This window comes from Antedon bifida, chromosome 5 (genome assembly GCF_963402885.1).
Source record: "Antedon bifida chromosome 5, ecAntBifi1.1, whole genome shotgun sequence".
NCBI classification, from domain to species: Eukaryota; Metazoa; Echinodermata; class Crinoidea; order Comatulida; family Antedonidae; genus Antedon; species Antedon bifida.
Window position 1 is genome coordinate 32,212,567 of NC_136230.1, and position 12,534 is coordinate 32,225,100.

Genomic DNA, 12,534 nt, shown 5'->3' on the forward strand with positions numbered 1-12,534 from the left:
TATATTGTGTAATCTTACTTTAGTTATCATATATCGATCTTAAAACAAACAATATATATTTTCTTTTAATTCTGCGTTGCTACTTAACCAAGCTACAACAACCAACGGAGATTCCTGAAGTCATAATTGTTGTCTCAACGTTCGTCCTTGAGGTTTTCTAATAAAAAGTGAAATTATTTTTGCAAGGTGATAAAATAACACCTTTCATATCTCATAAAACTAATCTAATTTTAACAAGTAACATGTTCAGTTTCTATATACAGATAAATTAGTTTCATCTAATTTACGATTCAATATTGGGATCGGGATACATTTTAGTATTTTGTTTCCCCCGATTAAATAAACTGCTCTGTACGTCGGCCATATTCATTGGTTGTGATAGATCAGTTACATCGAGATAAAATTACAAATATATTACCCTTACAATACTAGTATTGACAAGTTGTTTCATTGATGGAAAAAGGACTTTAACAATGCTGTAGAGTATGTGTCAGTATTCGTACTTGCATCGGCCGCAAGTCTCAGGGGTTGGGTCACTCGAATCCACTAGGCCATATATGAACATTATTGGGAAGGCACATACAATGTATCATGTGGTGTATATTGCTAATTAGTTCTAAAGCGAACTTCATCATAGTAGGGAACTATGATATTTGCACGATATGTGCCGTTGTTGAAAGTGGAACTGGCATTTAAACAATATATGTAGGATTAACTTCCCGATGTATAGCCAATATATTAAGACAAATCCAAATCACTCAGGGATATACTATAAATAAGTTTTAAAATGTACAGATGATTATGTTAGAATAAGTGATATGTGTAAGTTAACTTATATTTCAAAGTTACTGTGAATAAGACACTGTTTTGGCAGCTATTCAGGTACATATCACTAATGGCTATCAGGCCAACTATCAGCATAATACATTATGTATAAGTTTTACAATTATGCTAGATTATTTCAAAACCGAATTAGGAAGTTACGAATCATATAATCTATTAGGGCTTGTCCATGCAGAAGATATTACATTTATTTTATGCTAACTTTCCTAAAAGTCATATTATCTAGGTCCAGGTCATAATATATGCATTGATATTGTGCTGTTAATTAAAGCAGTGCCTTAGAAACGGGTAGACTGAGATTTCGCCGACTCATGCCAACTATAATTCCGATGCTACTGTGCACTTATGCGCAGGTTTGAGCACTCACTGTCTTGTCGTTGACATCGCAGCTAGATCACTGCAAGAGATCTAATGAAACAAATTCAACACCTGCACCATTCGGCTAAGGTAACATGAATGTTGCACCTAAACGAATCACATTATATGTATGTATAATGTGCCAATTAACCAGTTTATTTAATGTTGTGTACACGGTACATAAATCACTACATACACAGCAACCTTTATAATCTAATAACAAAAAATGTTTGCAAAACCAAGGAGTGTAAAAACTGAGATATTACGTTTCGGCAACGGCGCGTCATACAATGCACATTCTTTCATTTTGACTCCCTTGTGTACGATTTTGTTTAGAATTTGAGTATAAACACAATACAAGGTTTAAAATATTTTATTCCAAATCTTGCTTTTTAACATCGAACGAGCTGCGCAATAGGAGATCCAACACCATGACGTGTGCACGTGCATTACTGTGTTTCAGATAATTAGAAGCATACCCACTTAACTCACTACACCCCTTTCACATGGGTAAAGTAATCTATGTTGTCGCCACGATGAACGATTCTATGGAGACGACTGGTTGAGTAGGATATTCCAACTCTGATCTCGGTAATGGAACATAATCCAAATACCTTAATATCAATTTTCTAAACCCGTGTACAAATAAGAACTATCCAGGATTATTGAGGTGTTTTTATTAAAGTACTTAAACTCAAATATTTTCTGCAAAATAGATGATTTACTGTAAGTAAACTAAAAGAATCGCACAGATTTGGAATATGAGGCGAAATATAGAACAATACATTGAAGGTGACATAACGTTGCATTGTTACCTAGATTGACTAATACAAAATAGCACTGAAGGTGGCAACATTATATGATTCAAACACTTAATGAAACACAAGCTAGAACGAACAATTATTGAATTACGTGACCGAATGCGTTAGTAATTGATTCGAAGAGCAACACACGTCGTAGTGACGAATTTGATTTACATTTTGATTTCATGTGACGTGAAATAGAGTTCCAGGAAATAATGTGTTTGACGGAATTCACCTGTTTTGGCACCTGTCTTGTTTATGCAGATTCCTCTGCAACTTTTTCACTAACCAGATGTTCATGGATGTCCTGTTAAAAAGTATTACTTGACCTCTTATCAGAGCGGTCATCATGCATTTCTGTTTGTATTAATTTTATATCTTGTGAGTTTTGCAATGCAAAACCAATATCCTATTACGTTCTAATATTATTTTTGAAGTTAATGATTTCCGTTCATATACGTCAAGATATAAGGAGTGCATCAATCACAAAATGAATCGATACGATTAAAAATATAGATTTATAGTGCAGGATAAACACATTCTACTAAAAATACGGTGACAAGATGAAATCATGCTAAGCCATTGTAGAATATTTCATTAGGAGATATTAGGAGCTTTTAGGTTCCATAATATCACTGGATCCATAGATTCGCATAGGTCTACATAACATGATAGTAACCCATCATATATAAAATATGTTTAACAGCCATTACAAAACATGTTGAATAGCTGCAATATAAGATAATTTATCTCAACATTTATTATCCTCTGGCGATACGTCCAAGACGTATGCAAACTATGGTAATATGACATAAAAACCTATCTAAAACATTCTTGCAATTTCCATCCTGTCCACGTGATATTAAAGAGAAATAATACGTACGATTTAGACGTGTATCCTCTTCTATAAGACTGCATTGTAAACTAGATTATTACTTGTATGATCCATAAAAATAGTTTAATTATTACACTCAATAACGAAATGAGTTGATTATACGGTTTCGTAATCATGACGAAAAGTTAAATTTCAGATACTAAATTCCTACAGTAATGTTTTAAGAACAAATCACATGATAGTTCATGTATAAATCAGGATGCTCCTTAAAACTAATAACTTTCATAATTATTTGATAGTTACTTAATCGATTCTTTATACGCCCTTTAAAAAACGAGTCTTATTTTGAGAGAAATATGAGGTTATGCGATTAAAGAATTAGATTACTGCAGATACGTACAGTCTGTCATGGTTACTGACGCATGCATATCTTAGCAGGTACTGAGCTTCGGAATAGCATGTAATCCGACGTACACTTGCTGTACCTTAAAATCTATTAGAAATGGATCGTTAGGCCATTGTTATTATTATCAATTATAGTGATACTCCCTCCTACTTTAATCCACGCAATAATGTAATAGTGACTAAACCATGTACGATCAATAAATACATCTTTACGTTCATTAGTGATAATCTTAGTATCTATTAGCAACGACTATAACAATAGTTTAAATAATAATGCTCTTTTTCTCTGAATAAAATAACCTTTTGAAGAAATAACTTGAGTTTATTAAACTATAATGTTCCATCAGATCAATCATAGAGTTCGTAATTTAATAATCATTTCTACCTGAAGTTATAGAAGACGTATAAATATATAGAATGGTCAACTAAATTTCATACCTTGCAGCAAAAAAAAAGAAGAAAAGGTTTAATATCTTCCTTTACCTACTGGATGTTAGAATGGCCAATTATACAATGTATTATACGCAAGGTTACGACTAAAGCTTGGTTCCCACTAGAACGTAACGCAAGGACGTAAACGTAACGCAAGCGTTTTAACCAATGACAAGCGAAGTTATAGACAGTGAGCAATCACAAGCGAATAAGCCATCGCTTGTGATTGGTCAATTCACTTGCGTTGCGTTACGTCCTTGCGTTGCGTCGCTAGTGGGAATCACGCTTAACAGAACGAATGAATGAAATATTATTAAATAATAATTTAACTCACATATGTAATAAATCGACGAACAATATGGGCGGAGAGAGTCAATTATAGATTATTAGAGTTTTAATAATGGGTTTAGTGAATGAAAACAAAGCTACAATACGACGCGAGTTTGTTTTACCATTTTGTCCATTTGAACCCTTGACGCCTTTTGGGTTACGTCGATATTGTTACCTTAAGGCCGGTATATCGTGTCAATGTAGACTTAACTAACAAACATTCACCGATATAGAACTAAAATGTAAGCAGTTGTTCCAAGATTTCAAATAATTTAAAGAAATAGTAAAAAGCGTTCTTGCGTAAACAAGATTGACTGAATCACATGTAAGCCAACTTAACACTGTACAATCTCTGATTATTAATAAACATGCTTTACTTTCTTACAAATTAAATATCAGTTTCATAATAACAATGTATACTGTATGCTAAAGAAAAACAGAACATAGAGATAATACAATCGAAATTGACAATATTCTACAGAGGCTATCGAACAGAATAATTTATGATGTACATAATTGTCGTTAATTTGCATAATATTGTTATTATATTGATATAATCAATGGTCATGCTAATTAACATTATGGATGTTCTTTAAGAAAAAAGACTGATTAAAAAATTATAAATATCTTTTCAATGTATCTAACTGATTGACCTTTGATGCTATGGGTTATCATTCTAGAAGAATGATCCAATGACTTCCATCTCATTATTTAAAGAAAGTGTTTTACTATTGTTATTAGATACAAGTGGTTTAGCCACAAAAAAAGAGCAAAATTACTTCTGCACATGTCAACACACATATTCAAAATCGTTCATTCAATTTCCTAACATTCAGTATCAAAAGCAATACATATTATTAATCCTAATCCTACTATATCTAACAAGCTTTAATACGATCAGTCAGCGTGACATTTAATATCCCACATCTATATTCAACTTAGAAGTTCTATCTCAACAGATTTACTTGGACATAAACCATTATAAAATATACACATAGCTAATCAAAATGAGAAGTATACAATCATAGGAATATTACAGAGGAAATAATAACAAACGACAAAATGAAATCAAGTATTATCGTAGATAACAAATGCATGCGATACTTTTTGACATGATACCCCCATTTTTGTAATAAGTAAGCATGAGAAACAATAGAAACACATTTTTTTTTCTACTACACTGTTATTCCAAATTAAATTAAGATATTTCGTATATATAATAGGCTATTTTAAAAACAATGCCAACAGCTATAAGTCGCGTGCTAAAACGCATAGTGATACCGGACCGACAGACAGACCGACAGACCGACCGACCGACCGACCGACATAGTGAACTATAGAGTCGCGTCCACGCGACTAAAAATGGAAAAAACACGTGATACGAGTGTAGTATTTTTTTGCAATATTTTGCAATCGGACCAAAAAAGGTGAAAACCTGGTATTTTGCTTGTATTCAATTGATAAATTGGCGTCAGAGTAAGCTAATAGTACTTTTGCATATTTACTTCTCCGTTTTACAAATGGCCGCAGGAGTGACACTTACATTTTAATAAGCGATGGCCATTACAGGCAGATTGCAAGTGGGTGTAAAAATACAAATTTGCCGGTCCACTCTACTTCAGGTGCAGTTAACAACTCTTCCCTGCAACATCTATTGAATTAAAGCGGATTTAATACTCATAAATTGAGAAAATCGATGACCTAATAACCGTCGTATGGAACGCCATTTACCACGCTTTTGAAATTAATGTAGACCAAATCTATGTAGGTCATACACGTCTAACCACAGATCTGATCATTAAATTATACTTGTTAAGACGATTTTAGAATTTTTAAAAGACTTTTAATTTAGTAAAATAGTATTGTAATCACTCAGCCACTGCAGTTTAGCTGATTGTAAATCAAGTAATAAAACCACTTAGTTTAGCATGTACTTAAAAATGATGCACTTTCAATATAATGTTTAGATGCACTTATAACAGTTAAAATATATCGATATATAGAGCGAACGACTGGTAAAATTCCGTATTAGAAGGAAGCTTTTTAATAAACTGCATTTCACCTAAATTAGTTTGGATTTAAGCTTGGTGAATTGACATTTGACATTAATATAAATTTGACTGTCAAAATTGAATTTTAGATTACACCACTGTGGTTTAAGGGTTAGTACTGTATACTAAGGCACTATAGGAATACTGGAAATATTGTAATGATAATGCTTACAATAATCAAGTTGTTGGCAGAGTGAAGCTGATTTTTATTTGGTATTTGGTTCCTGTTCTAGAGAGTAAAAAATATAAAACAACGTTGATACTGATATCCCTTTACAGTACCGTGTTAAAGATGTTGACGAATAATATACGGATGACATTTATATAAGAGACAATTTGAGAAAACTGTTGAACACAACTAGGAGATGATGATAACTGTTTCTTGAGACACTGATGATAAAACCAAAACATCTTCAGCTAATTATAAGAATAAAGTCGTCTCCAACCGTGTTTTCTAAGGACTCTGGAGAAAAAAAGTAACATTGAATACTTCTTTGGTAATCAGGATAACTCGTAAAAATCTACCCTGCGGATACCCTATCATGTATGCATATCGTATTTATATTTCAATAGATTTTATTACTCATACATCCAAAAATTAAATCATAGAATATGAATGCCACAAGCGTTTCTAATACAAGTTCATTATACTAATTAAAACCAATATTTACAAACAAAACAAAAGGCTGATGATGGAATTGATAAAATAACTTTAAAAATGCACAGCAAATGCCAAAGTAAATGTCAAGAAAACAGATTACACCAGCACAAAATACACTAAGCCCAAATATTGATCACGACGTATACAAGCCAGCAAACATTGGATTAGACTATTTTGGAGACGTCATTTGATTTATGTTATGTTCATACCGTAATTACTACTTCTATCATTGTATATTTAACATTTGACTCACTGATATGAATAATATAACTGTTTACAGTTTTTAGTTTCTTGACAAGACATTTGTCGAAAAACTGAAAGAAATGTCGTTCTTTCCCATAATTTTATTTAGTTTTATTCACGTTAGTCACAATTATTGATTTGTTTTTTTATTGCCTCTACAACATATTACAAACAATGCAACCGACTATATATTATACATATTACAAGAAGGTAAATCAATTTTCGTAGGCTGCAAATGAGAATTACAAGATCGAATGACAGTTACGAATTTCTTCGGGCCATTTAACATAGGTCTATGTTCTACGATGAGGAATATAACAATTAATATTTGCCGGTGTGATAGAAATAAATAAAGTCTATTAGTATATGCTGCAATTCGGTAGCGTGACAGGTAGCACTCTTTATCGGTATAATGTAGTAGGCCTACTAACACATTATTTATATATAAAAAAAATAAATCGGTAAATTGCTACTGTATAGATTCTCAAATTCTTATTTTCAATCAAGATGAACTAAATTGAGGTCATTTAGACAACCTTAACTTTTGGGTCCCATTGGATAGGTCTAAAATTGATTAATCTCTTGCCAAACTGTTTCCATTTCGCTGCAACATAATGAGAAATAATCTGTAGACAAATTAAGTGGATGGTACCATGGTGACAAAATACGCGTCTTTCTGTGAGAACCAATCTTTCTAATCATGTGAAAACGCTAACCAAACTTAACATAACTTAACCTAACTTGCACTGTTAAAAAATAATAAACTAACATCAAACATGGCACTGGTAGATAGATCATTTCGAAATGTTGCGATTAATAACATGTATCTGTAAGTACTAGGTCTACAATTATTAGTAATATAAAGTGTTATTTGCAAGCTACTGTGTGATGTTTATGAAGAGAATTCCTATGATACAACAAATAAATGCCACATAAACAACATAACTATCTCTTGAATGACCATCTAAAATTAACATCTGTCATTTAGCAAAATTAACATAACTATCTCTTGAATGACCATCTAAAATTAACATCTGTCATTTAGAAAAAATGAACGTCACCATTTCGATAATGTTTCAAACTAACGGTGATAAAAGTATTTTATTAAATGATGTCACTAATTTCAAGATTTACTGTGAAACACGTTCATTGGGTTCATATTCAGTGCAAAATAGGAGATGCTCTAGTCTGGCCTCCTCTAGACTACACATCATCATGTCAGGGATATCTCTACTTTCCTGATCTATAACGTATTAAACAGAACAATCTTCGTTACTGAACTTAATGAATATAGTGCATCTTAAGAGTTCATGTAAATAGAATGCTTTGTCTTCCCGCCCGAATCTATTTTAATTATTCACTATAATTAAATAAATAACGCCGTAGAGTAGTCAATGTGACTGCACATAAGCAACGCAACAATAATGTACCTACACAGTAATCTGAAATAAAGAATGGATAACGTTGACGATGGTTACGAATAATGATAATGACGATGATTGATTATGATTTTATTATTGGTGGAATTGATAACTACAATGATGACAATAATACAGACGGTGGTATTATTGAAAATGACGATGATTGATTATATGATGTTATTATTAGTCGAATTGATAACTACAATGATGACAATAATAAAGACGGTGGTATTATTGAAAATGACGATGATTGATTATGATGTTATTATTAGTTGAATTGATAACTACAATGATGACAATAATAAAGACGGTGAATTAATGATAATGACGACGATTGATTATGATGTTATTATTAGTGGAATTGATAACTACAATGATGCCAATAATGAAAATGGTGGTATTAATGACAATGTCAATAAGTACCTGTGATAAATGTTAATTTCAAAATATGATAATATTGATTATGTCAACAGTACTGGCACTATTTTTTTCTAATGTGTGAAACACAATGGTGATTTCGCCAATATGTATACCAATCATGACGATTGCTTTGACCGATGATATTCTGAATGTTATCGACAACTACAGGAAACATGTTGCTGTATCATCGATAATTAAAAGGCCCCTAATACTAGAGATAAAGTTTAAGATAATCCTAACGACATTAACAGCTGTATCAGCATACTTTAAGATCTATTATTATCATTACATTCGTGTCTATAAAGTACCTTACATACGTTTTGGGACTACATGCATTTGCTATTTGTACGTGTAGTCCCAGGATTTACACCGGGTTCCCTTGTTATTGCTGGGTGTTATTTTTGTCTTGTACTTTGGGAATAGAATATAAGTACATACTTTCGTCTTGGATTTACAAGTACATTTAACGTATGTAACTTTTGCATTTATGTAAATAATCTACGTATGATTCATTTTGGGTTTACATGTATAAATATACCTTGAATAAACTATCGAATTTCTGAAGACAGTTTGATGAACGCATACCGTACATATCCATATGATGTTTTGCTTGTTTACGTTAAAAATGTGATTACTTTTTTATTTCTTCTTGTATCCATTGAGATCGTCGATGGATTTGTGTGTATTTGAAATAATGTGTTACATTTTAAGTTTTACAAAACATTGGCATAGGATTTAAATGTAATCGTGCTATTAAGCTATCACTTTGTAGCGTACACACATACACGTGTATTGTACATAGTAGTTTACAGCTGATTTAAGAATTATAGTCTGAGAGCACAAATCTAAAGTCGGCTTTCATATGTTCATTAATTCAAAATGCAATACAATCAAGTAAAGGTACTTACCCATATATAGGAGCTACTCCACAACAAACCACCGCAAATACAAAACTGATTAACCAACGTTGTCGATCCATTTGCTCAACAGAAACAAAACGTCGTCTATCGAGTTATTCGCCTTCTTTAACCATTGCACATCGGATGTGATATGAAGCGTGTTCACTGTCAGTAGCCATCAGTAATTTAATTCGGAGCTTGCAGACAGACCACCGTCTTTTCTTCCCCACGGTAAAAAATTACCCGTGTCCCTAATTTAGTTTTGCTTATTGATTAAACAGCCATGGGAGCCAATTTATTGTTTTCCTAAACATATCTGTGGCATATTTCCTTCTAGTCGCAGTACTCCGCAGGTTTATACTAGACCAATCGACGAATTAAATACCGACCAACGTGCGCGCAGTGTGACGTCATGCCAGTCACGCTGTTAATTCCGAATTTGATTGGATGTGCTGTTATATTTTGTTTCGATCGTTAATAGGAGAAATACAATGATATACTGGCAACCGTTTCTATTCAGACTGCAGTATACCATGGATTATCGATATACATAATAAGAAATGGACAAAATTGTGATTTAATAAAATAATATAATGTATATCAATAAAAGTAGACAAATCAGAAACACGAATTCACTGATGTTTAAGGTAAAATGTAGCCTTACGATTTTGTTTAAAAGGGATATTTAAGGTGTAAATTTTAACAATTTAAAGGCAACGACTAGGACTAATCGTCGATTTAATAATATCAAATTTGTATATATCGTTAAATCGTACAAGAATAAAGAGTATGGGGTAATTGTATATTGCCTTACGGCAGAGTATTAGCCGTAGCTATAAGAAAACTTCAACTTATACCTGGCAAACTTAAATCTTTCATCTGTATGCGCCGCGTTTAAAAGCTCAAATATGTTGTTGATGAAAAATGATAAAAATTTAGCTTTGAAAAAAATTACTAGCCTATGGACATAATGTAGTAAGATTAATGACATTCAATTAATATACACGATTTATTCAGCAAAGTAGTTCAATTTTGCAAATTGACATTTGCTACAATATTGTAAATGATAAACTTGAAAGCTAAATATTATCGAATAAAAAGAGAAATGTTATCCACAGTCTATAATATAATATGATTATTTATGAACATCGTATCTGGTATATTATCATCATCTTGACATTTAGTCCCAAAACACGCTCAAATAAAAATGTCTGTCCCAGAATGACAGGTGGTATCGAAATCATTAAAAAATTGTCAATAAATAATATTCGAAATGTCTAGATTGTAATATTCTATTGACAACGATGCTTTTGGGCATTCTAGTTCAGTGTCTTGTGCGTTAAGATGGCCATCCGCGTTTTTTGCCAAACTCATTAATATTTATATTAAATGATGCCTAAACTTGAAGGATTTTTATAAATCAAACATGACTTTAATACTAGTTGTTATAAATTACTAATTAGTTTAGTTATTCTATTAATCTCATCAGCATTCATTAAAATGCATAAACAGAAACAACGGGAAATTGATATAAAGACATTATTAATGACAATAATTAATCGAGAAAGTAATTTTTATAAATCTTGGACAAAATATTAAATAATTTGTTTCCATTAAAACAAAATAAAAATCGATAGTTTGAAATAGGTAATGTTTCTGCTTAGTCTCGATTATATTTGCTGAAAATTAACCTTTTTTAGATATATTGATTTTTACTGACATTATAAATGATGTGTGGGTGTTTTTCATTTAATTTGCTCTAGCTGTGTCACTAGCCATTATATTTGAATAAATTCCAAAATGTTTAAATATTTTATATTTTATTTTCTGTATGCCTTACTTTTGTGCATTTTGCAATATTAGAGTTGATAAGCCTATACTACAGTATGTTCAGTTCAATTTTTAAAATGACAATGTATGTATATAATATCATTCGTTCTTAAGCACTTATTGCACAATGCTTCTAAGCACTTCACATTATTACCCCAGTCATGTTTTGTGTGAATCAAACACGTATGAAAACATACTCTCATAATGTAGCTAGTAATCAGCGCAAGCCAGTACCCATTTATACACCTGGGTGGAGAGAGGCAAACGTAAGTGAAGTATCTTGCCAAAAGATACAAGCAATGTGACGAGATTTGGATTTGGACTCGATCAGTAATCCAACGTCCAACACACACTGTGCCACACGCTTTACTACTTTCAAATGTATTTCTCTTATCAACTTATAATGAATATAAAAATAAATTAGATTGAATGGGAGTAATAATATTGATCTATATTAATTTCAAAAGTTTAATCGTATTTTCAAAATCGACACTGGTCGTCTAGTAGCTTAGGCCTATAGTGAGATAATTATATTAACGAATTCTTTCTTTCTTTCTTTTCTAAAGTACTGCTATTATTATATATTAGCTTCGGAATAAGCCATGTACATTGACACACTTCACTCTTAACGATTTCACAGAAGGAGGCACTACATATGATACCTTCATTTAAATTTTGATGACAATGACATGATCTAAAAGAAAATGTGCAAGTGTTTCATTTTGGTGCACCTGTGGTATCAGCAGACACGATGAACCCTTTTTCTAATTACTATACCGATGCTACATTATAAATATGTTTTACTTGTATTTATAATTACTTAATTAATGAATAACATTAACTTCCCGCTATCTTTTATCTTCGAAAGCAAAAAACATAATTTTATCGGAGTTAACAATCTTTCTTGGTTTGAACCCCACGGAGACTCGTTATTAGTAAATAATTTTACTACTCTGAAATCTGGCTTGTCTTATGAGTGTGTACACAGTCAATAAACTACCTTC

General features: G+C 31.9%; 1 protein-coding gene across 3 annotated transcripts in view; it reads right to left on the minus strand.

Moving 5' to 3' along the window:
• LOC144843724 (glycine receptor subunit alpha-2-like) overlaps window positions 1-12,534 on the minus strand; it is a 39,937-nt gene that overhangs the window by 15,198 nt on the left and 12,205 nt on the right. For 2 of the 3 annotated variants that reach the window (XM_078700635.1, XM_078700633.1), the window contains exon 1: window positions 9,710-10,051. The exons of the other annotated variant lie outside the window; for it this stretch is intronic. In XM_078700635.1, coding sequence (XP_078556761.1) covers window positions 9,710-9,780 — 71 coding nt within the window. In that variant the 5' untranslated portion in view covers window positions 9,781-10,051. Of the gene's footprint in view, window positions 1-9,709; window positions 10,052-12,534 lie in introns of those variants that run through there. 3 annotated transcript variants of the gene reach the window in all.